This window comes from Magallana gigas, chromosome 4 (assembly GCF_963853765.1).
Source record: "Magallana gigas chromosome 4, xbMagGiga1.1, whole genome shotgun sequence".
Classification (NCBI taxonomy): Eukaryota; Metazoa; Mollusca; class Bivalvia; order Ostreida; family Ostreidae; genus Magallana; species Magallana gigas.
The window spans coordinates 6,199,539-6,226,685 of record NC_088856.1 but is presented as its reverse complement, the minus strand read 5'-3'; the positions used below and the strand labels follow the sequence as shown (position 1 = coordinate 6,226,685).

The following is a 27,147-nucleotide window of genomic DNA, read 5'->3' as shown; positions in this document are numbered from 1 at the left end:
AGTCAAAGGCAGTAAAGAGCTATAGTGAACTTAATTTTTCTTCAATCAATTATTCAATCATTAAAAACTTACGATGTTTCATGTGTAGATACAAATTAAACACTTCTTCTGCATGGTATAATTTTAATTCTAGGTGTGTTATCCTATCGGTTCCCGTGAAATTTAACATGTTTAAGAGGAACTAATAATATTACTTGCTGTATTGACACATTACCTATATATTTGTTCAGAGCAGACTGAAGAATAATTCTGGTTCACAATGCACGTTTAAATTCATAAAATTTTACTTATTAAATGTACCGCATTTGTAATTCCCTTTCCCTGTCGATAAGTGACATTTACATCCAAGAGCACATTTATTTTCTTTCATTACAATTGCACATATTAATTGATATAAATAGTACGTGATATTAATTTTCTTCTACAAACCATTGATCATTTAATTTTTTTTTTTGATTTTCTAACAATTCCTTTTTTTTTTTGGGGGGGGGGGGGGGGTAACTAGTTTCACCATACATTTACATCCCTGTAAGCGGCACACGGTGAGCCCCCCCCCCCCCCCCCCCCCCAAGTTATGTACATTAGCTAATGCTATCCATGAACCAAAAAAGGAAATATATAAAGATTTGATATCATTTTCTTGATTTGAAAATCAATGATAATGTCAACTAAAAGAAATCACTGAAAAATGAGCAAACACAGACAGAAATTGGTGAACATTTTATTTCGACATAACACAAAACACAAAATAATATGGACTGTTGAATCAGTCAAAAGTTCTCTCCCTGTCGAAACTTGACACAACCCATGCATGTAGCTTCAACCTAGGCCAGTCTGAGCATTACAGCTCTTCAGCCACAGAATGCTTATTGAACCTCACCAACTGGAGGTTTGACACTCTGCTTGGATGATTTGCTTTATGTTAAATATTTGGCTTATACTCAAGAGACATTTTTCGTTATTATTAGGACTATACAGCAGTACAAGTTGGTCACTGATCGCTGCATGCTTTACATACATAAAATACAGACCAACAAATCAAAACTATACAAAGGAGAAATCATTTCAGTTTCTCTTGTTCATGATTTAGTAGAACTTGTATTACACTTACTGTGTACATACAGTGGTTACATGTTCTCCAATGGCTGACAAATTGGAAATCACACAAGTTCATATTAAGCACTCGTTAGATAAGTCACATCTGAAACACGACACACGAAAGCAATTTTCTGTCTGTTAGGAATGTAAGAATTGACAACAGGTTGTCAGGTATCTACTGCCTCAATGTTCTATCTATCAACTAACCTTTCATATCCTGTCATAGTAACAAAATCCTAATTGGAAATGCCCAAAACTAGAAGATTCTCTAATCACATAGAAAACAATTTGGGTGAAGAACACCAATTCCTACTTGACATTCACGTTTATTCAGAACTTCCTTATTCCACTAAAGAGGGAAAGAACGTGACAGACTCTACCGAAAATCACTGAATAACAAAACTAGACAGAGAGGTTAAATATCAAATCATATCTAATCATGAGACAATCATTGCACTGTAGGAGAATTCTGTATGATTCATTCACAATCATCGGTATGAATTTAATGTGGTGATAGCACACCTTAAAACAGGTAACACTAATCATCAATGATATCGTGCCAAAGATCAAGCTCTTCGACTCTCATCATAAATTATTAAGCAATTCTCTCATACTACTAAAAACACTACCTATAAATCTTCAGCAGAACACTGCTGAAGTGTAGACTGCTCCCACTCCACAAAAGATACTCCACGTTGATGTCCAACTGTTCTGTTAACAATTGAGGGATATATAAACTGGTGTAATCAATTGGTATATAAATCCTGGATACAGCACTAGGCTAAACATTATCTGTCACCTCACTCACTGCCTTAACTCACTGACAATCAGTTGATAGATTCTGATTCCAGATCTTTATCTGTTTTACCGGTATTTCTTAAGCTATACAGACAATCTACACAGATATAATAAGGAATTGGCTGCCAATATAGTCATCAGAGTTCATCAGTCTCACTTGACTGATAGGTTTTGATAACAGTTTTGTATGAGTTATCAACCTCGTTCTTAATCTCCATCCAGAAAATAATCCATGTCACATTATTGGCACACTTTACTGCATATTTTGTTCTTATAAATTAACAGAATCTGTAGAGAAATTAGATCAAAGCAGGTAATGACAAAAAGCTATGTACCATACACAGCTAAGTAAAAATCCCAGCCTATGTACGGTACAAATTTCCTAAACCTAGCAGCTAACAAAAATCCTCAGCTTGTAAATTTTATAATAATTTATGAATAGTGTATACCAAATGTATTAAAAATATCTACTGAACTGGAGTCAACCTTCCATTTTCATAAATGTTTCTACACTAATATCACATTCATATGGACATTAAAAACCAAATGAGATGGCAGATATACATAAAGTCTTTGACGAAAAAAGAATGACCGCAACATAAATAACCTTCTCTCATTTCTTCACTGGATTTGAAAACGAGAGAAAGGGAGAGAACAAGATAAGAGGGAGAGACAAGATGGTAAATCTTGTCCAGTAATCTCCCTTGGCATGTATAAATTTTTCCCTCCATTGACAGTTTTAGGAGAAGCACTAATAAGACAATTGTCCGGTGATTATGACTGGTTGATTTCCTTGGCGTCCTTCAGCCAGGCGTGTTGTAGACAGTCGGCTGCCATCGCTCGCTTGGTCGGATCAAACGCCAACATGGGGATTAAAAAGTCCGTAAAACTGCGAGCCTCCTCCTCGTCCCATTCATACTTCTCAACCAGCACCTCCAACAGTCCCCACGGTTTTAATTTTGGTATGTTGTGAAGTTCACCTGTTCAAAGAAAAGCATTTATTTCCTTGCACTGTTTTCATTAATTTTTGTGGGCATCAAAGTTTGAAGATTTACTGGAAATCAAAGTTTTAAAGGAAATATACATGTAAGTTCTTGCCTAATGATTCTTTATATTATTAAATATTTCAATTCAATAAACATTTCATTTAATGGATCAACTCATCAACGAGAAATCCTCGAAAATAGGTTTTTTGACAAATATTGATGAAATGATAAGGACAGCTTTATGGACTTGGAGAAGTTTAAATAGGAATTTTAGAACTTGGAAAGACTGAAGAGAAAACAGAACGCACCTCTCCGGTTGAAATATCTCCTGGATTTCTCTCCGCCTAGGCAGATCTCACGAGGAATCGGACCCAACAGCTCAATTATATGTGCCAAGTGGTCATCATTGCGACTAAAGTTCTCGCCTGAATTAGGCTCAAATAAATAATCCCCTGTTGCAAGTTCAAATGCCTGCAAATGATGTGAAATGGAATTCAACATATTGAAACACACACACATGTATCTGATAGTACATTATATGGTAACATGTAGCACGATCATGTACTGTACTTGTAGTAGCTCAAACAATCTTTTATTAATTACTAAAAATATCATTTTCACATTACATGCTTATCAAAAATAGATATGCATGTACAGAAATTAACTACTACATTATTTAACTAGGAAATCTGTTTTCTCATAAAAGTTAACCAATATTTTTTTGTATCTCGCTGTATTCCAATTTGATTCTTTACTGTAGATTCCTTATTTTACGCGAGTACTTAATTCCACAATTCAATGATTTTCCATCAAATCGCGAATGCCAAAATCATGTAGTGTACATTTGTCCGAAAATCAAAAGCGAGAGGGGTTTCTTGCGATTTTATGCGGATATTAATTCCTCGCGTTTAATTAGGAATTTACAGAATGGTAAATCGATTTTTAAACAACATTACATTGATTTTCAGTATGTAACAAGTCTTACCATACAAGCAGTGCTCCAGATATCAGCTGGAGGACCGTACCCTGCACCAATCAACACCTCCAGGGCTCGATACTGCCGTGTCTGGATGTCGTCCGTGAAGTGCAAGTACTGCAACCAACCAAACACAACAATAATCTTTAACTGATGTTTGCAAAAATGATTCTTATAAATAGTAAAGAGATAGTGTAGATACTGTGCTTTCATTACCTTTCATGGATTTAGTAAAATTCAGCATCAAGAATATGTAAATTTTGGGGCACTGAACTTAACAGTACAATACACTTTTAGAAATTGTACTTCTGATCAATTAAAAATAAATTTCATGGATGAACTCAACAAAATCCACAAAAATTGGCATTGATTTTAATGAATATTGATGAAATCACAGCATCCCATTACAAATTCCTCTCTCCTTTCTCTTTTCTCAATGGAGAAGATTTCTCTCCTTTCTCTTTCATCAATGGAGAAGATCTCTCTCTTCTATCTCTTAGCTACTCACCGTCCAGCAGGCATTGCCCAGATCTGCGATTTTGACAGGAATATCACAGATTTGTCTGACTGGGTCTGGTCGATTCTGGGAATTCTTATCTGTAATGACACAGGCATCATCAGAAACTAATTCACACACAGAATCTGACTCTTCAATCATTCAAAATAGGAATAAAAGACTATACCCATATTAAAAAAATGTTAGCAGTATAATAATTCAGAGATAGAATTTGGTTGTTTTAGTGGTCGTTTGCACACTGGACCAATATACAAAATGAAGACTTCAAATAACAGGCCTAAAGGGAAGGTGCTATGCACAAAGCATTAGTTCATATCTACATAAAATTTGTTGCAGACAATCTGGCCAGCAATAAATTCCAGCCCCCCATCATAATATTTTAGTTATGGACATGAATGCGCTACACTCTAACGATCAGACCTTAATTTCACATATACCAGTCCTTCCACTGATGTTCAGGCTACAGAGCCATAAAACTTAGACTAGCTCACTTTCAATCTCAGTCTCACTTTTTTTACAATATATAATCCTTATGTACATGTAAAATTGAAACAGAGATCAAAAGTGAGCTTGTGTAAGTTCTATGGCCCGGCTCCCGGCCACAAGGTCATAAAACTTACACAGCTCACATTTGATCTTGGTCTCACTCTGCCTCTCAAAATATGGTTATTTTCATCCAGTGTAACTTTTGCCCTTCTACACTTGCAGTTTTGCCCAATCTAGAGTTCGCCCAGACATGTTTGTGTTTACTATGAGATAATTTGAGACATTGGAATTCACCCAGTCTTAGATTCACTCACAACGAGGGCAAAAGGAGCACAAAAAAACGGGGGCAAATATTTCCCTGTATACAGTATTCCTTTTGTATAGGAAAGACTTTGATTAAAAGTAAGCTGGTCTAAGTTTTACGGCTAGGGGTATAGATCCTAGCTGATCCAGACCTGAGGAGCTGCTCTTTTCACTCGGGGAGGAGCTGTGTACTCCCGGGCTCTGAGACCTCCGCTGGTTCTCGTCCATGGACCCCTCCTCCATCTGACTGCCCTCACCCCCCACGTTATTGGACTCACTACACTCCTCCTCCTGGGGGCTGGAGTTTTTGTTGGCGTCTTCCTGAGCTTGAGATTCACCATGTCCGTTACACATGAGCGTCTCCGCGGAACACTTGATATCTTTAGTCACTTTGTTTTCATTCTCACTGATCGCTGGGTCTATAATGCTCTCTATACACTTTGTTCGATTCTCAATGTTTTCAGAATTTATCTCTTCTTCTGTTTTCTTCTTTGTGTCTGTGGATTCTGCAATTCAGTAAAAATGTTAAATTTACTAAAAGTGAGAAAACATAGTAGTGCAATTTTAACCTGTTATCACAATAACCAAGCAATGATCAACAATAAGCAATCAATGATCATTTCAACAATATTTTCCTGATTTGATAGATATTTCCAACGATGTTTCTAAATTTTCTGCAATATTTTGATCATTTACCTGTGATGTTTTTGTTTGTCATACACCTGTTAATTGTTTACTTGTGTTGTTGTCTGTTTACACCTGTTAATTGTTTACCTGTGTTGTTGTCTGTTTACACCTGTTAATTGTTTACCTGTGTTGTTGTCTGTTTACACCTGTTAATTGTTTACCTGTGTTGTTGTCTGTTTACACCTGATAATTGTTAAACTGTGTTGTTGTCTGTTTACACCTGTTAATTGTTTACCTGTGTTGTTGTCTATTTACACCTGTTAATTGTTTACCTGTGTTGTTGTCTGTTTACACCTGTTAATTGTTTACCTGTGTTGTTGTCTGTTTACACCTGTTAATTGTTTACCTGTGTTGTTGTCTGTTTACACCTGTTAATTGTTTATCTGTGTTGTTGTCTGTTTACACCTGATAATTGTTAAACTGTGTTGTTGTCTGTTTACACCTGTTGTTTACCTGTGTTGTTGTTGTCTGACAGGCTCTCGTCCCCGTTTTGCTGGTTGTTGTCGACGGTCATCTGGTTATTAGCGGTGGAAGATTCCGTGTTGTCCAGCGCGTTGGCTGGTTCTGGCTGGTTCCCCTGTGATGCAGCGTCGTTCATGTCCGGCTCAGACTGGGCCAGGCTGTTCATACTCTCACTGGTCATCATTTCTTTCTCAGCAGCCTAAAGATGAAATCAACAAAATACAGCCTCTACTTCATGCAGATATAAAATTGACCAACCGAATGACATTTACAAGTACATACAGTAACAAAACTTAACCATTTATATAACTGCTTTAAAAAAAATTATCAATCCATTTTCTTAATTAACATTACATGTTTATAAAAACACATGAAAATGTTGCACATATATGAATTTAACTTTTCTATTCTTAGCTTATGAAAAAAAGCCTCACCCTAGAAAGCAAAACTTTAAAGTATTAGCCTCAATAGATATTAATATCATATGTATAAATAATCTAACCTCCAACATATTTCTAGCACTGAACAATAGTCACTGAACAATACTGGGAGGTGGTTTACTTACACGACAAAAACATAAAGGTGTGTTGACCAGACTTATCAAATAAAATGATAAATGAAATATTGACATGCAACAATTCAGCAACCCAACTTTGTCACTTAAATGATCATACAACACCAAAACGATTGGAGTGCATATATAAGAAGGTCTAAATAAATAGCAGGTTACAAAGTAAGTACAATATCACCTAGTATAATATAGAGAGACTATATGCTGGCTACAGCAGTAATACCACATAGTAAATTCTTGTACCATGTTAAGATTCACTCTAAATGAAATATCAAAAGTCAGAATTATTGTTCTTAATTTTTTTTCATATAGAATCATTTTATCTTTGAGGCCCAGTTTTATTCATGAAAATAAAAGTTATCTCCCTTTTCTCCCATCAGAATATTTTATTTCATCACACAATTTATCAAAAGTCAAGACTATCCCCTCAACAAGAAATCATTCTGCAAAGTTGTTTCAATCTCAATAAAAAATATAACAATGAATTATAAATTGATTTTCAATTATTTCCTTATTTTACTCTTCACTCTTACAGGACCTCCAAAATAATTATATTTAATTTAGGCATAATCAACTAACTTCCTGTGCTGTATAAACTTTCACAAGCTCTCACCCCCTCGGAATCTTAACATGTGACAGGAAGCATGTACGGTTTCTATAGCTACCAATAAATCACACGAGTCAGCAGTATCTATGGGAACCTGTGTTGCCACTTCCTCAATCTGCTGCATCTGCATCTCCAGCAACGCCTGCTGCTTCTTCATCTTCTTCTTCATCTTTTTCTTCTTGTTCTTGGACATTTTGGAGGGATCTGGAGCTCGTTCTTTAGGTGCCGTACTCACTGAAAAACAAAAACTTATTCATTCAGAGCAGCTTGGACCCACTTTCCAAAACCTACTGCTATATAACTGGGTGTGAAAACACCTGTGGTTGCTCTAAAGAGCTGTATCAACTTTGAAAATTTCAAACACTCTGATAAGTGTTTTTTAGCCTGTAAAGCTCTATCATTATTTGAACTAAGGTCAGCGGCACCTCTAGTCTGTCAGATATTGATCTGTTAAAAGGCTAAACCAGCAACTCATTCCTAGGATTTTATAGCCCCTATGTTAATAGTTAAAATGTAATATAGATTATCAGATCGTGATGTTAAAACACATTGTAGATGACAAAATTCAGTATGGAGGAATAGAAGAATTAATTTACTGGCCTTAAAGGAATTGACTCAGACAGCAAGTAATACCCTCAAGGAGAAAATATTGCTTTTGTGATTCAGTTATGGAAATAATATTTCCAAACAGTTAAAAATCTTTTTTCTGACCTTAACTCAGAGATGGCCTAATGATCCATTGCGAACATAACACTAATAATCTACAACCCCCACATCCCATGAGATTTGATTACGTAATCTACATTCAGCCCGTATCCCATTTTATGTCCCATCCACCCACTCACCGGCTGAGCCTGGAAGCTTGGCCCCCAGCTTCTGCCACTCGCACGCGTCAGCTGCCAGTTTCCGTATGTAGGTCTCGTCCACACACATCAATACGTTCTCCGGCTTGATATCCGTGTGGATGATTTTACACTTGTCATGGAGATACTGAAGAGCTTGTAGGACCTGGGAATGGAACAGTAAGATAGACAATAAATATCTGAGGGGATCAACAAATAATGACTGGAAGTAAAATGAAGGTTAATATTATTGCTTCTTTATCAACATACTTTGGATACCCAAAAAATTCACACTTTCCATGATTTTCTGACCAATATGGTAAACTTATTTTTTCTTTTAAATTCGAGAAGATATAAACAGGGCAAAACTGAATGATCACATCGCCTACTTCATCCACATAATCTAATGAAAACAGTTTGATATATTGATTTTAATCTTTCAATTGGGCTCAAAAATTGGGTTTCTCAAAACTCTACAATTTATACCATTATCAAAGCACTGTTCTATGATCTAATAATAGCCTCTTCTTTACAAGCTTTTATAATATCATTATTTCTACCACAACTAAACCACTAAAACAATTCTTTCTTCTACAGCCCTCAATTTCCGACTGAGTAGGCGAGGAGTTACCTGTTTAATGATGTGTTTGACATTCTGTAGTGGAATTCCTTGATAATTTGAACGGATTATTAGTTTAAGTAAGTTGTTGCCCAGAACTTCAAACACCATGCAGACATCTTACACAGATGGTTAAGGAATAATCACCAAGCTCTACAGAACATAAACTAAGACGTAGACACGTCAAGATCAATACAAAACTAGAGCAGAGAGTTAAATGTATGTATTCAGAACAGAGGAGCACAGAACTCAATTGTACATAGAACCCAGGAGCACAGAGCTCCACCCAAATAAATGTATACGGAGCAGAAGAGCACACAGCTCAATGTAAGTATATGGAGCAGAGGAGCACACAGCCCAATGTATGTATACGGAGCAGGAAGCACACAGCTCAATGTATGTATACCGAGCAGAGGAGCACACAGCTCAATGTATGTATATGGAGCAGAGGAGCACACAGCTCAATGTATGTATACGGAGCAGAGGAGCACACAGCTCAATGTATGTATATGGAGCAGAGGAGCACACAGCTCAATTTATGTATACGGGGCAGAGGAGCACACAGCTCAATGTATGTATACGGAGCAGAGGAGCACACAGCTCAATGTATGTATGCAGAGGAGCACACAGCTCAATGTATTTATACGGAGCAGAGGAGCACACAGTTCAATGTATGTATGCGGAGCAGAGGAGCACACAGCTCAATGTATGTATACAGATCAGAGGAGCACACAGCTCAATGTATGTATACGGATCAGAGGACCACATAACTCAATGTATGGTTAAAACAAAGGAGCAGAAAACTCAATGTATGGATACAGAACCAAGGAGCACAGATCTCAATGTATGGATACGGAACGAAGGAGCCCAGGGCTCAATGTACCGGTATGTATACAAAGCCAAGGAAAACTGAGCTCAATGTATGGATACGTAACTGAGGAGCACAGAGCTCAATGCATGGTTAGAAACCAAGGACCACAGAGCTCAATGTATGTATACGAAACTGATGACCACAAAGTTTAATGTATGGAAACGTAACTGAGGACCACAGAGCTCAATGTATGTATGCAGAACTGAGGGGTAAAAGGATACGAGTGCCGTTGACTCCGGAGATTTTGAAGTCGTCCAATAGCTGCACAGTACGCTCTCGAAAATGGTCATTCTCGTCACTTTCACGAACCTGTAAAAATTATAAAACAATAAAAATATAAAAGCAAAATGTAACAAACATGTATACATTGTCAATGTTCATTGCCCTGTATATATACTGAATGAATTATCTAGCTTTAAAGTGGTGGAATTACCAGTACTTAATACTGACACTTCCAAAATAGGAAAAATATTGATAACTCAATAATCATAGTTATTTATATGTTTTAATATACTTTATTTCTAACTGCAAAAGAAAATAGAAATATTTTATGCTCATTTCAATCTATTCTATAACCTCTTTCTCTGTGTTGGGGGTGTTTGAAATACAAATATCAATACCCAACTGACTATAAATGTTTATGAAATTTTTTTGGAGATGTGGATGACTTACACATTTGAGTAGTTTGATTTCATCCAGTGCTGTCTCTGTGTAATGCTGAGCACTCTTTACAACCTTTAAAGCAACAAATCTCTTGGTCCTGAAACACAAACATAATACTTTTATTTGTCCATTAAGTAGTTCAATTTGAACCTCAACAGATCTATATACACTGTCCAATGCCCATCACTCAGCACTATATTCAGACTCCACCTGGCTATATATAGCCAGACATCCTTCTATATTCAGAGCATCAGTGTCATAATTATCCCCATGTGATGGACGCTAAACACTGTCACACAATACTTTACTGAGACACCACTGGCTATTTATAGTAACAAGCACTTAAGTCATGTTCCAACTGAGCCACACGATAAGGAATATACCCTGCTGACACTGTCATTTTCAGGCTATTTATAGTATTGAGTACTCACGACATGTCCCAACAGAGCCACACGGTGGAGAAGTGGCCCCAGCCCAGCTTTCTGATCACATGGTACTTGTTGTTGAACAAGTCTCCGATCTTCACAGGATGGTACCCTCCTGTAACAAAACAGATGTCATGTTTATTGTATGTAAATACTGTTATAATATTGCTTCAACTATCAAATTATACATCAAATCAATCTGTTTTTTAAAATCTGTCAAGCTATGGTTACATTTCTATGAGATTTGTATCGGATTACAAAAAGCTCCTCAAACTTGTACTAATTGCTAAACATGTACTGTTAATGTCTCATTACCATACATCTACATCTCTACAAGTGTCTCTACACGCGATTGTATCAGGTTAAAAAAGTTCCTTAAACTTGTAAATGTTTTCATTGCATCAATAGAAAGTTCTATGTGCCAGGAATCAATTTGTGTTGCAAGAATGTAAATGACAATGGAGCTGTTTAATGATAATAGGTCTGACTTCAGGGTCAAAGAATTCGTTAATCAATCCATCATACTGCAGAGATATAGATCAGTGCAGAAATAGATTGATTTCTCTCTGTCATGTTGGATACAGACAATCTTGTTTGTGCCACCATTTAAGTAGCATTAGATAAATGTTTAATGGGTCAAGAATAATTGTTCCATGTCTTTTTCCTGTAAAACCCAGGAAAGAAATTACTATAACAGGTCTGAGTTACAGCCTCGTCTCAGTAGACCCCAGACAACCCCATTCAATTTGGCACACTCAGTAGCTGTTTCATTACTCTGGCCATTTCATGCAGCCTCTTCTGGTCCTTTCCTCTAGGTTTTATTTGCCCATCAATATAAGCAGAAGATGAAACCAATCTCTTTATTTAATCAGCCAGCACCTCCATCAGTCCAAAGATTGGAAGTGTTCCCATTCTCAAACCAAGCAAATTAATTCACAATCCATCATTTGTGAGTTTTTTTATGACTTAGACTGGACTTGTATGGTCTGCTGACTAACAGTACAGTGTACTAGAATGCTATAAACAACAACCCAGAGGCCTCTATCATGGCATACCGATATGTTTATTGTGAGTCAAGCATTTGATAGAATCAGACAAATAATATGCTGTACAAAAAGATATGCATATAGAAAAGATAAAAAAACATAAAACTTAGTCATCATTAACACATTGCATTGAGCAAATAAAGGAAGGCAGTCATCATTATCTGAACAACTTCAAAAGCCTTGCTGCTTCAACTTGCTCCTTTGCTTTACCATGATAGTCGACACTGCTCATTATCACCAAAACATTTTGCCCAATTAACATAGCGTATTTACAATCAATTTCTACCCAACTTTTAACATTATACAGAATGCAAGTCAAGGTCACTTTACATGTATCTTGACATACCTTCTCAAGCAAATGGACAATTTAATTTATCTTCTTAATTTTTTAATTAATCAATAACCACTATCAGTAAATATTTGGATAATCAAAGCCAAACACATATTCTCTGAAGACAGCTATAAGAAACCTGAAATATCACATATTAAGATTTTTGGACACCGATTCCACCTCATTCCCTGTCTCTCATCTGTCTATTTATATTTACAAACTATCCCTCTCCCTTTGTGAGCTTCGTTTAATTCTTTGGGGAAATCACTTTATCTATCAAGTACAAATTCTGTATCCAGAGCAAACCAAAAAATTAACATTGTTAACAGAAGGCAGCTTGGTGATCAAGATTATCTCTACAAAAAATAAACGACTCTTGAGATTCAAACGGAGAGGTCCCCTCACTTCATTACAGTGTAATCAACATCTGTCTTCCATTTCCACCGAGTAATCTCACTGAGCTAAAGTACACGGAGGGAACAGAGGACTGTTTGGTGAGATAGAGAGTAGTAATACATCAAAACTCTTATAAACTGTGCTACAATAACCAGTAAACTCTGTAATAGTGTATGCATATAAATCAGAACTGTCTAGTTGGTGAAATTAAGAGCTGGTTTGTCCTTTTTCTTCTTTAGTCATTCTATCAGTCTTATTATTTCTGTCTGATCAAATTTTCAATCAGTTTGTCCACTGATGCTGATTTATCCAAGAAATTTCCCCAGGAGATATTTTCCAAGTTTGATGAAATGTCTTCAAAATAACTACAAATGTTAATGGAGTTCCTTTGGTATGCACAATATTGATTCCCCGTGATTCAGAGCTGGGCAAGACCTGATTAAAGGTATAAATAATATCAAATTCCAGATATTAAAGACATTTGAGACCTTCATGAAATATTCATCAAGATATCAACTTGTCAACATAAAATCCACCTCTGCTGATCCAGCTAGAGAGAACAGAGCCCCTATCAAGCTGTGAACCATGAGTTGTGTCCCTTTCCTGTCTTCCTCAATCGGTATCAAGTACCAGACAGAGTGTTGAATATCTCTGGTATCTCCTATAAATAGTCCATGTTCCCCTCAGTTTCTGGCTGATTTCCCACTCTTGTGTTTGGACAGATCACTAGGAACAGACTGCGATTTAATCATTCGATTCTGCTTTTCTCTTTCTTGCAATGTTAAACTGGTGTCTAAATTGTCTGATTTCCTAGAAATCTCACCTCCACCCGCCTTCGTTTCCCTGCCTGTATTCCCTTCTTTTGAGTGATAACATTGGTCTGGATTCTCTTCAACATCCACATCCTCCCTTGTAGCATTGCTGTTTTTCTTTTTAAGCTCTTGAATGATTTGGTCCTGTTTGTCATTCTGTCCCAGGACCTTGGCACTGGGTCGACCTATTCTACTGCTGTTTTCATGGGCCTGTGGTGGATCCTCAGACCTTGGTGTTTCTTGTGGTCCATTGTTTTCCTCACCATTCTCCTTTACTGTGTTTTCTTCAATGGATTCAGATTTAGTGACAGGTCTAGCAGTTTTTGTTCCTTCATTCTTGATCTTCCTTTCATTTTTTGCATGACCCTGCTCACCAGATTTCTTTGATGAAAACAGACTAGTCAGAATCTGCTTGACCATGCTTTTCTTTTTCTGAGGTTTTTGGCTTGAAAGAATTTCATTTTCTGTATGATTGATTTCCTTCAAAGTTAAACTGTTCTCCAATTCATTTGAAGGCACATACATGCCACTACCGTAACTATCCTTCACTGGAGGCTCATCACTCAGGCTGGTTCCATAATATGGGGGCGAGGAAGGACTCGCAGGGTGTCTGGATGGAGGGTGAAACAACTCTTCATGGAGGCCTAGTCTTTGCTTTGAATGGTTTGAAACTTGATGAGGTACAGAAAACACATGGACTGGCTGGTCCCCCGTTTTATCATCAGGAGGGGGGTAGCTCTGACACCTGTATGTCATAAATGGAGGCGGGTCCTGTAGCTTACTCTTCTGCTCAGCTGCTTTCTTGCTGTTGTTAAAGCTTTTGGACCTGACTGGTTTGACAGGCTTGGGTTCAGGAGGGACAATCTTTGGAATGAATTGCTGGGGTGTTATGAAATCCGGATGAATCAAGGGATGCCCCGGTGCCATCCGCGGATCACGAACAGTGGCGTACATCCTGGAGGGTGGAACCTTCCCTTTATTTTTCGTTTTCTTGTCCTTAAAGCTTTTGGAACTCTTCACAACTGGGCGTCTTGTTGGAGGACGGAAGATAAAATCCCCGTAAGGTGGGGGCAGCTCTAAATTTCTCTCTGGGGTACTGCTGTAGAAAAAATCCTCTGTATAACCACTGGCCATGTTGTCCTTTCTCTAATTTTAACACAAGAAACAAAGCTAACTGAATTCCCTCAGAGGGCCAACAACTGGCATGGTCCTGCCTATGACGAGTTGTGCAGAACAAACCACAGATTATCATACTGACCCTAAAGGCACCTTTCCCTTCCCCTAGAATGGTAAAAACCACACGTCTGCTTTATTACTCTTTATTGACAAGACAATAATGCATAATCCCATAAAAAGGTTGGCCTGCTAAATTAAGGCTCATGGCCACACCATGTCCGACATACGAAGGAACACAAAAACAGATTGCTTGTGCAAGTGTCTATATACGATTACAACCTAGCACTGACAGTTGTAAACATTATGTTTTATTACAGTACAATATAATCTCTAATGGGAACAAGTTATTTTTACATTTCATCACAGATAGTTAAGTCTCATTAAAGAAATGAACTAGATTAAAAATAGAGTCAAATTTAATTGACGTTTAAAAGCACAATCATACAGAAAATCAATTTTGTTTTATACTTTGGAGAAAATTTAATTAGAGCACTGGTTCTCGATTATACATGAAACTTTGGTATCAGTGCCTTATAATACAGATATTAGTCCAACCAATTAAAGACTATAATGATGGATTTGTTGCATTAACTAGCGCTGTGTGTCCCTCAGCATAATGTGGCTATCTGTGCAAGTGTAAACCTCAGCCTTACACCGAGGGTGACAATTGGTGGATTGATCTGCAGGTTTCCAATCAGCCCACTGTCATCAGTGTTTGATCTATGGAGTGAGGGTCTCCGGACATCTGTCACACAGACCACTACTGAGCAACATCCACGTCTAGAGATTGTCTGGACACCGCAGTGTTCTATAGAATACAGTTACTTCACCAGATCTTAGAAGGAAGTGTTCCTGTTTATGACATCCACAGCAAAAGTACACGCTTGTTCACATGTGCACATCCCAAGTGTAAATCATTTTGATATTTCCAATGTCAATTTCAGATGCATTAATGTTCTAGTTAATACCAAAATATCATAAATTATTTCATTATTTGTCAATAAAATTGCCTAAGCTACATGAAGTGTCTAAATTAATTGCTAAGAGGAAATGATGGCTATTGTGAAGATGGTTGGACAAAAAACACTTTACAATCTTAATTTACTTCTCACAATCTAACACAGTATAATAATCAATACGTTTCTGCATAGAAAGTAGTTTTGTTTGAACAAAATCTTTTTTTTGGACATGATGCAGAGTGACTTCTTTTTAAAATTTAATTGAGCAGTGCATTTTTCTTTAAATAATGCAATTATAAACTATACAATGGTTTCAACAAATGTATTTTGACATTCATGAATAAACTATTTTGCAATAAAAAAAAAAGAAAAGAAAGAACATTGACTTTGAATTTTCAGTCCACCCAATTTGACCCAAACCCTAACACATGGTTAATTTTTACAGATTCCATAAATAAAGAGAGATATATCTGTTTCATTCAAAGTACCTTACTACTGATACAAACACTATGTAATACTTTCTATTATACAGTATTACAGTATGTATCATTCTGATAATGTACCAATAATCTTTACACAGCGTACCTCTATGATCAGACTGATAACCTACCTATCAATTCTTATTATACTGATGATGTACAAATAAACAAACACAGTACCTTTCTATTGATATTGATGAAGTTTTGATCAATACACACAGTACACCTTTCTGATAAAACATGTACCCATCAATACACACAGCACACCTTTCTGATAAAACATATACCCATCAATACACACAGTTTACCTTTCTGATAAAACATATACCCATCAATACACACAGTTTACCTTTCTGATAAAACATGTACCCATCAATACACACAGTTTACCTTTCTGATAGAACATGTACCCATCAATACACACAGCACACCTTTCTGATAAAACATGTACCCATCAATACACACAGCACACCCATCTGATAAAACATATACCCATCAATACACACAGTTTACCTTTCTGATAAAACATGTACCCATCAATACACACAGCACACCTTTCTGATAAAACATGTACCCATCAATACACACAGTTTACCTTTCTGATAAAACATGTACCCATCAATACACACAGTTTACCTTTCTGATAAAACATGTACCCATCAATACACACAGCACACCTTTCTGATAAAACATGTACCCATCAATACACACAGTTTACCTTTCTATTGATACAGTATCATACCAATAACCAAGCAAACAGCAAACTTTCTGACACTGCTTGCCCATATCAATATAGTGTACTTTTCTTATAGTACTTGTACCTATCAATACACATACAATGTCGTAAACACAGCGTACCTTTCTGATAGTCCTCGGGATCCTCCTGTTCATCATCGTCTGAGCCCAAGATTTCCTCTTCCTCTTCTTCTTCATACTGCGGTTCTCTCCGGTGCTCCGCTCTGAAAACAGAACAAAACGCATGGAAGAGTTCCATTCCACATCGGCATACATTGTACATATACTGAGAGTGAATCAACAGAGAATTTCCGACTCTTGGCGCTGTGTATTCTGTGTTTACCCTTGTTTCATTGACATCTCTGAGTCAGCACATAAGTAGAGCAGGGAGCTACTACCAAGTGCTTCATACAGAAACACTTGAGGAAAAGAATTCAAAAACTTACAAAAATAAACACTGCTTAAAATTCCTGTGCACACACTGCACTGCATGTATTGTCCATGCTTAAAACATCGTGATGGATGAAAGCTTTTACATTTTTTCCCCTTATAAAGTTCTTCTCAAGTGGGAGATCTTGTTTGCCTTGATGTAAAATCATAAAATACAAATGTATGTATTTGGATGTACACTGCCTATTTTAGCTTGTTTATTTCACTTGCATGCATAAGCACTGCTATAAATTAATTCGTTTTTCAAACATTTATGAATCCTTCATGAATTCAAAGATGAATCATTAATTTCATTGCTGATAATGTTATGTTATCATAAGAACAATACAGGGAACAGATTAGCCCACAGTAAACTGTAATCAGTACATGTAGTACTTACATTCTGCACAAACCGTGCATGAAGACAGAAGGTAACATCTTCCTTTATCACATTGAAATCAAAACCCCCGCATATTCACATTTGGTGGGTGTAAAGACAGACTTAATAATCCAACCCATAAAAGGATTTTTGCCCCAAACAACTTGATCCCATTACATAATATCAGCTAGGACTGAATGACTACATGCATGTGTCAACAGATACTGCACTACAGTATCAACTTCCAATGTATCAATTCCAGTAGATCAGGGGACACTCTAAAACCCTAGAATTCTCACAATCACTGATATGCACAAAGTGTTGCATAAGAAATCCCCAAGTACTGTCACAGAATGAATGGACCCTAATGAAGAGACCCATACAAACTCCCCATCCTCATCAACATGTGAACTTTATCATTCTCTAGAGTGCACATCGACATTGATGATTTCCTGTTTATATGTAGTATACAACAGCAAATCTGGATAGATCTGTTTGTTTACATTCTCTGATGGGAAAGAATTGAGGGGGAAGGGTTCAAATGAAAACTTTGATTGTTGAAGATCGACCTGATTATTTAAAGGTTTGATATGTGTCGCCTCTCTCCATAGATTACTGGGGAACACATTTTGAATCATTTACTTTTTGATACAAGTAGCAAATTCTGCAGTCTACTTTTACAGTGTCCTTGATATTAACTGCACAAATCTAAATAATTGTCAGAGTGTATCTATGGTAATTAAAGAAAGCCCTGTGAATTTGATTACACACTAATGGATGAGTGCAGACAGAAGATTTTATGCAGTCAAGCAGACCTATACATCTCTACAGATCTAAGAATGGAAGGCCCTCTATTTCTGGAGCAGTAAATCTTGTTCTCTCGCTTTATCAGACACTATCATATGTATGAATCATTCTGTTGATTTTACAGAAACCCTTTGAGGTAGCTAACAAGTCACTGGTTTGAAACTTACTAAAGATCAAGTCACTGGTTAATTCATGACATTTTAAACTTACTTTCTGAACTTCCTTCAGATCAATTATAAGCTTAAAAATTTCCACCACATTTTGAAATGAATTTAAATCAAAATTAGTTTTCTATTAACAAATGGCATGCACACTTTCTGGGCTTAAATCGAGAAACATTTTTTACTGCATACACACTGTTTATTATTCTATTTGCACTGCTCAATATTCTTACCTCTCATCCTTCATATTCTCATAAAACTGAGACCTCCATAGTCCATGAAAACAGCATTTCATGAGGAGAACTGCTTGTGGAAAAATCCTCTTTTATGAAAAAACAACACTGATCTGGTGTAAAAACCTGAGACTAATTCCACAATTGATCTTTGGAGCTCAAAGAAAATAAATTCTCTCAAGTCAGTTTCAAGTTCGCTCAATATTTCCTGCCAACAGGAGCTACTGTATCTATGACACAGTTTTCCGTTCCTGGAACATGTTGAAGATGAAGAATTTGGATCAGTGGAACAGTTAACAGCAGACCATTTTCTGATAACACCTCTATTCCAAAATGATTAGGAGCTATCCTGTTGTTACATCCAAGATATTGATCTAATTCAGATATGTTGAGGGTTTTTTCTTTAAAAAATTTACTTTATTTTTTTTCTTCAGATAAGCACAAACTAAAAATCCTTGTGCAAACTAAAAACCCTAATAACACTCCAAGATGCTTTTTTTTTTTAAATCCAAATAATTTTTTATAGGCACCAAAGAATAGAAGTAAAATCAAAACAGAAGCAGTGCTGGTCGTTGAACAAGCAACAAGTTGGAATAGGCTCCACTTTAAATTCCTTTCTTTGAGTGCAAAGACCTGAGAAAAGAGGCTGCTGATGAATAAACAGTCTTGTATACAGTAATGAAAGGAGTTTACATCTTGGGGCCCCTGAAGTGATTAGAAGAGAGCTAGCCTGCCCACTCACATGAAGTTTGATTTTCTCATCTCCCTAACTCTCTCCATCTCTCTATTGATTTTGGGGGGCCTTCAGGTTTTTTCCCTCTGTGATTACAAATAGGTTCCCAAACAACAAACAGAATATCGTATGACTCTGTCATACAGACCATCTTCACCCACACAAATCTTAGACTGTACAGGAAATTCAGAGATGGTCATTATCTACACGTACTTATGTGCTTTACAAAAAATTGTTCAATGTTACATACTGTATCAATCTCCATAATATTGTTTTGTTTTTTTCCTTATAATTTTACATAATCCCCACAATCCTCATAATACTTTGTTCAATAGAATGAAACGTAATTTTATACTACAGAGGACTTTTTCAGCCTCATTAGAAATTTAATCCAGATAATCAACTTTTACTGGTAATACATGTAACGTATTAGCTGTATCTTTAACAGTTTTATGTAATCTATTGTAACTTTTGAAAGAAGCTGGCAGGTATAATAATACTGTGTTTTGATTGAAATCAGCACTTGCAGTTTTATTTGTACCTACGAACTAACAATATATTCGTTATCAATAGATGGAATCTTTTATTTCAATTTTCTACTTTGATTAATGTTTTCAGTCTCTCAGCAAGGTTTGAGAACTTTTAAATCTGGGAACTATTTGTATAAAATTTCACTTTCAACTGATGTTCTAAATTTCATGTTTGAAGTACTAGCACGTCCAATAGAGTTTTTAATAATACATGTACACTTAATAATAAATTTATCACTGATCATCAATGATTTGAAATTGGCTCAGACTGGTAAGTTTTAGACCACCATATTCCTTCATAATAGAAATTGACTGGTTCGACTATTCCATCCTCCATTCTTAATTTTACACTAATCTCCACTTCTCAGAATTTTCTCAGCAGTGCAATAATGCTAACATTCTGTAAAACACCTAGATATTGTGACAGTGGTCATAAAATTTCTTTGATTTATATATAGAGTATGAATAAGAGACGTACATTACCAATTGGAAGATATGAATGTAGAATACTAAGGGTCAGATAATTTACTGGTATTTTTGAGACCAGAACCTACAGTTTGCTGCCATAGTTCAATTGAGGTGAATCATCCAAGATTTCAATTCCAGCAAGATATCCTGCGTCACTGTAATTACAATTGGGTTTTAAAGCTCCCTGTTTGAAAAACTTGCACTGACACTTGTGTTTTCTTCTATATAAAACAAACATTAATAAACTAAACCTAAAAGAGTTGTCTTTCCTTATACCAAAAAAATACTTCAAATGCAGCTCTAGATATCTAGGTTCACATCATTTAGACAATTAACAACAGTGGATTCTCTTAACACTCTGGAAGGAAACATGAAATATGGCCTTCACACCTGACAAATCCTTGCCAAAATTCACACCACAGAATAAGTAACAGATGGTCCAATTGATTAAAAGGAATCAAAATTAACGCAATCAAATGATATCACAGCAGAACAGGCAATTAAAGTTTCTATATTTGGTGTACATGGTGTATTGAACTGTATTCAGCCTAATACATAAAGATCTCAAATCCCAAAAAAGATCGGTACTTGGATTTCTACAGTACTATATTTTCTTATCAAACCGTCCCACTGACTGCTTGTATAACACACTGACTGACTCGATCCTTACATTTACACAGCATTTACATAGCATTAACCATTACCAAATCATAAATCACATCAATTCAATTAGTTTTGATGCGGATGAAAATCCCATTGCTGGTCCATTTATATTTTAGCCAAATGAAAAAAAAAAACCAATACAGTCATGTTAAAATTCTCTGCCAAAAAAAAAAGATTCAAATGAGGTGGTTGGCAATCCTGCTCACTTGCTGAAGGCCCCTTGGAAACTGAGCCTCTCTCAGAGGTCAAGATCCAGGTTATAACATGTATGCATGCAGAAAGTTTCTATTTTCATCAATGCTTTACTGTAACATGAAAACAGGTCTTAAAGTCTACCACTGTTATGTCAGATAATGTTGATTTTAAACCCCTTTCTTCATTAATCTCCTTGTAACATATCACAAGAAATCCACTTGCTATAGTTTGGCTTTCATTGTTTAAATTTCCTACAGCCATAGCTACTTTTAGTAGATGCATTACATTTTTCACATACTTGTGGAATCCTGGTTGTTTGTGATAGCTCAATGTTGTGGATTCAAGGAGACCACTTACTGCTGAACTTGCACCACCATCCCATCAAACTCAGTTATGGCATACATGGCCTTTCTTTACCCAAAGGGTTTGAACCAAAAATTATAAACCCATAAACTTATTTTAAAATTATTTTTTTTAACTACCAACGAACATTGGTCCAATTAAAATAAAATGATTACACACAGAGTATGTGTGTTCTTGAACAAGCGAATAAATCATACCCCCCAAAAAATTATACAAACACGATTTTGATCAGGTATATACCCGGTACTGGTAAATATAGACCTCCTATAGTATCCAGGTAATGGGCAATGATCAAAGCATGGAAATCTTACACCATGCAATGGAGATGTGTATGTGAAGAACATTTTTCTTCGGTGCATAAATTAATAATGAACCCACATATCAGAATTCATGATTTTTATTTTTTTTTTTTTTTTTTTTTTTACATGTATTTGACTACCATAATATAAACAAGAGTCTCCATGCCATTCACAGAGTTACATGGTGTACATCTAGATAGCTGGATTGTACATGTATTTCATGTACAGGTACTTTGTTTGCATGAGTACTCCAAGCTTCAAACCATCCCACATTCTGTTTGTGACAACTAATAGCTCTCCCACTCAAACATTTGCCAATGGATGATCCCGATGTCAAACTCAGACACCATCTTTATAATCAATAGATAAATGTAGATGAACCAGTCTACTTCTTTGTGAATTCAGTCTTCCCTTCCAACCCCTACTACAGAACACAGATCTACAAATGAGCAGTATTGCTGACTTCCTGCATACTGTATATTTACAGTAACTATGACATTGAGAAATTTAGACATATAGGTGTTCAATCAAAATCAACAAATCCCTTATCTTTAAACCAGATTCATTTTTAATTTAGGCCATTGCAAGTTTTTTCTTTGTTTAGCATCCATCCAAAACTCAAAAACCTATCTTTCTATCAGGAAAAAAAACACAAACCTTTGAAAAAAACACACATTGTCAACATTTTAAGTTCAACAAAATAAAATTTGTTAAATATTTTGAAGTATTTTCTTCAATTTGTAACAAAAATAACAAATACCTACTATATGATTGCCATTTTGAATGTTGTTATATTTGATTTCTAATCTGGATTTAAAAAATGCGATCCTGAGCCCGACATATGAAAAAGCGATCTAACTTTATGAACAAAAAATTGTGTTTTTTTAAAAATGTTTACATCTCAAAACCAATCCGTCCGCGGACGCTAAACATAGAAAAAACTTGGAATGGCCTTATGATATGTTTAATTCAAATCTCATTCTATTACATGACTGTACTTCCACCTGTGTTATACAAACAAGGAATTAATGTTGTCTGGTTTCGTTCCATGCAGCTTTGTCATTCTTAGGTTTGCTAAGGAAACAGAGCAAAAATAGATGTATAGACAGGAAAATCAAATGTCCTTTATTTGGGTTTATTCTGTGTATTCAAGATCTGGATAAATCTTGTTTTTTATTGTATCTGGCAAGTGATTCATACAAAGTACTGAATATGATTGTGTTTATGTCACAATTAGTACCATGTACATGACATGTGCTAAATGTCCATCTCTTGTACACAGGCCTGCTTGCACATCTGGTTTCTCTAGACTTCAATCTCAAATTTTCAAAAAATTCAAACAAAACAAACCCAAAAGTTTTGTGTAAAGCATAAGGTGTAGTTAAGTGTATGTAAAAAATATCAATGTGTGATGCCTAGGATGTTCCATGTTAGTTTACTCTGTATTATCCACTTATCTGCGTATATACACAAACTAAACAAAAAACAACATTCTACAACAGCTTCAGGACAGCCATGTATTACATGACCTGTTCACCAGACATTCTTGAACCTTCTGTGTTTACAAGTATGTACTCTGCATGTGCAGTTGCGCATCATCATTTATTTACTCTGTAGCACTAGGGGAAGGGGGGTAATTCAATTTAAAGACCAAAAGGCTAGTAACCTCTTTTGCATACCTTCATATTTCTCCTCTAAACAAATATATCTGTGATACTGTAGTATATAAATCACAAGTAAAGTCATTCAATAAGCTTCATGTGATTTTTGAGGACATACTTGAACTTTCAATATGACCATGATGACTGATCTAATTCATTCATGATCTCTGGAATGCATAATGTAACTATACTTATATATAATATGGAGTGTAAATCTTAGCTTCCTGGCTACTCTTAATAAGAAAGTTACAGATTGGTAGGATTTGACTTCTTTGAGTCAGTGCAAGTTTACACCTCTCAGCAGGTCCATTACTTCCTTGTAACATTTTTTATATGTATACACCTTGATATAAACACTCAGAGAAAACAACCCTCAAGCAGCTCCATTACAAAATCTATTCTCTCTAGAAGTAATTTCATACATTCATAAAAGAAAAATACATGTGTGTATACCTCATTGTTTAAGCTGTGTTGCCCATACCATCTGATTCATCATTCAAAATATACACAGTTAAAATGTATTTTTTCAAATAATTGAGTGCATTAAAGAATAAAGACCATATCAATTAAAGCATCGTTGACTGTCATGCATTTCTGAAAGTGGTAAAATTTTCAGTTGAGGCCTGTATTTTAACAATTCTTAAGTACTTTACCCAGCACACAGAAGATCATTGTCAATTAAGTTGTGAACTATGCACACCAATCGAGGATTGTCGTTACCATTGACATTTGGCCTGCTTTACAATCTTGACACATTTGTAGAAGTATACTTTCTAAATTTGCATCACCACTAACTTCAATGTAGTGTCGACAGAAAAAAGGTTTAGTACCAGAGAGCTTGAAACAAATGCCAAATAAAACTATTAATTCCAATCTAGGGAATTATCTAATCATGAATACATGCACACCCTTTACTATTCAGAAATGATTTTATATGTTAAGAAGATGTTGACTTGCAACATGAGCACTCCAAATTTTTCCTTCTTGCCATTCCATTTCCGGCAACAACTACTCAGAACTCTAAATTTAAATCTAAATTTATTCCAATAAAAAAGTATATCTCATCAGACATTGGTTTACTGTAAAACAATCTACACAAACGTTAGACTAACTTTAAGACTCAACTTGTCCACTGTGTACCGATGGGACACAAATATTTGGAAATGCTAGAAAATAATACTTTACCAGTTATGTAAGATTTGAAACCATTTGATTTTTTATTTGAATGTTTTATCCTGTCATCTTATACAAATTATACTCGGTTTGATAGCCACCGCCAGATAGCTCAGTTGGTAGAGCACCTGACTAGAAATTCAGGGGCCCCGACTTGCAGTTTTAATCTTGATCTGATCCGATATAATTTCTCTCATCCTGTTGCACATGTAACAAGCTCTAAGTAATAAAATGATGCCTAACTGTTGATTACCTTTACACCATAGTTCCTAAAATGGACTTTAATAATGTTGTCATTTGATTTTGAAGATATCCATGTGATTTCCATCTAATGTGTCGGAGATCAAATGTTTTGTGTGTTTCAGTGCATTATTTCCTCAATATTTCCTTCAATAGTTTCATGACATGCTCACTTGATATTGAATATAATTATGATAATAATAAGCAAGTGTTTTAAATGCCATGAAGCTCTACTAACTCCACCGAAATAAATCAATTTTTGATGATTCATTCAACCAATTCACACACTGCAAATATCAGTTGGGTAGCACTGGGAAACAAATTCAACCCTCTAAACGGACTCAATACTAACAAAGGACGAAGAATTGATTGATAAAGAAGAGAAACGTCCCAAAATTCCTTAAATTACTCACTGTTTTCTTCTATCTTCTGGATCCTTGAATTTTTGTTTAGCCTTTGAGCGCTTTTTGCGCGCAAGAGCTGCAAATAGAAGGGAAAATCTACGTTTTAACACCAGCAAAGGAATAATCGCAGGAAAGACCTTTCATAGATTTTTTCTCAGAGACATACCTTTTCTTGGAATCTTGGAACTCATCTTTTTTTCCTTACAAATTCATGTTCATTCCATCATTCATTGTAGAACGCATGCGTGTTTTGTTGCTAAGGTGCATTGTGGGACGAACTAACTTCCGTTCTGCAAATTCGAATTTTCTCTATACATAATGCGCCGCGTAAAAAATCTGGATCCGCCCGGCCGAATTGTTTCGCAAAAACCATAGTATCAAAACCAATATTCACATATCCCAATCACCGTAAAGTTTAATCATTGTGAATAGAGGAAACGTTGAATATATATTAAACGGGGCCGGGGGGGGGGGGGGGGGGGAGGGTCACCAGTGGACCCCCCCCCCCCGGCTTTTGTACAGATACAAATGAAGATTCCAATATTTCTTTAAATTTTCTCATTTTCCACCTTGAATTAGAAAAGTGTGTAAGCCCCATCCACACGGACACACCAACAATGTCAAATGTTAACTGAAGAAACTGGCTTAATTGGTCGCTCCCTTTTTCCGTAAAATGAGACGCTAATTAACATGAAATTGAACATTTGACACGAATATCATATGATAATCATCCAACTCCAAATTTTAAATCATATTTCTTACGTGCTTGCCAAGCCAAGACGTAGTTTAAGATTTTTTTTTATTGGGGTGTGGGGGGGGGGGGGTGGGAGGGGGTTCCATGCGCGGATCGAGAACTTTTTCAGGGAGATGAGTCTTTATATAGGGGAAAATTCAAATATCTGAATTTCTAAAAACTGAATATATTTGATAAAGAAAAAAAGGACAAATACAACCCAAAAAATATTGAATTTATTTATGATAGATGTCAATTTGTTTTTCTTTGAAATAAATAAAATCAGTATACAGTATCTAAATAAAACTGAGAAATCAAGAAGTATAAAATAAAAAATAAAACACATTTTTTTTTTCAAAGATATTAAAGCGGGTTTTTTCCGGCTTACTTTGGCTCTTAACAAGTGCTGTCAGGATGACATTGTCACTATTTTTGATAGTCCGAATTATCTGACAATTTTGTTAGTTTATACTTTCGAGGAAGCAAGATATAAAAACGTTAAGAAAGACAGAAAAACGTCAGATATTTCGGACTTTATTTTTGTGTGCAAGCCTTGCGTGGGATGAGAATTGTGCCTAATTAAATCCTTTATTTTTTTATTCCCTCATCATAGAAATATAAATGCAACTCCGTCCCGGCTGTATCAAATACTGTCGAAGATGAAATATGGAAAATACATTTGAAAAGTCAGGAATTATTTATAATAAAAATTATTTTGCTACTCTCGTCTGTGACAGTTATGCGTCATAAGATTTTGATTTTCATTCAGTCTTTCATTTCTATCAGGTAAATTAACACATATTTTTGTAAATTCATCTTCAAACCTATTAT

General features: G+C 35.8%; 1 protein-coding gene across 4 annotated transcripts; it reads right to left on the bottom strand.

Annotated features, from left to right (window-relative positions):
* Window positions 1–705: 705 nt before the first annotated feature.
* LOC105319268 (SRSF protein kinase 3) lies at window positions 706–25,868 on the bottom strand. 4 transcript variants are annotated; one of them, XM_066081050.1, is made up of 15 exons: window positions 25,750–25,868; window positions 25,593–25,659; window positions 16,969–17,069; window positions 10,918–11,026; window positions 10,496–10,583; window positions 10,045–10,132; window positions 8,965–9,071; window positions 8,337–8,499; window positions 7,586–7,725; window positions 6,305–6,512; window positions 5,317–5,670; window positions 4,367–4,455; window positions 3,868–3,975; window positions 3,191–3,353; window positions 706–2,876 (listed from the first exon to the last, which is right to left on the bottom strand). In XM_066081050.1, the coding sequence occupies exons 1-15, from the start codon at window positions 25,772–25,774 to the stop codon at window positions 2,671–2,673; spliced, it is 2,016 nt and encodes a 671-aa protein (XP_065937122.1). In that variant the 5' UTR covers window positions 25,775–25,868; the 3' UTR covers window positions 706–2,670. The 4 variants fall into 4 exon arrangements, with proteins under 4 accessions (XP_065937122.1, XP_011415030.3, XP_011415031.3 ...); XM_011416728.4 differs by having other exon boundaries at window positions 7,550–7,725; window positions 25,750–25,867; XM_011416729.4 differs by lacking the exons at window positions 25,593–25,659; window positions 25,750–25,868 and adding an exon at window positions 18,855–19,237 and having other exon boundaries at window positions 7,550–7,725.
* Between the last annotated feature and the right edge of the window lie 1,279 nt (window positions 25,869–27,147).

What these genes read in the sequence shown, in the direction of transcription:
- LOC105319268 (XM_011416728.4), bottom strand. Translation starts at nt 25,774, where the DNA reads ATGAGTTCCAAGATTCCAAGAAAAG. An exon ending in TGGCTCTGTTGGGACATGTC is followed by an intron (nt 10,584 to 10,917) that starts GTGAGTACTCAA and finishes TTTGTGTTTCAG; the next exon opens with GACCAAGAGATTTGTTGCTT. An exon ending in TCTGGAGCACTGCTTGTATG is followed by an intron (nt 3,354 to 3,867) that starts GTAAGACTTGTT and finishes CATCATTTGCAG; the next exon opens with GCATTTGAACTTGCAACAGG.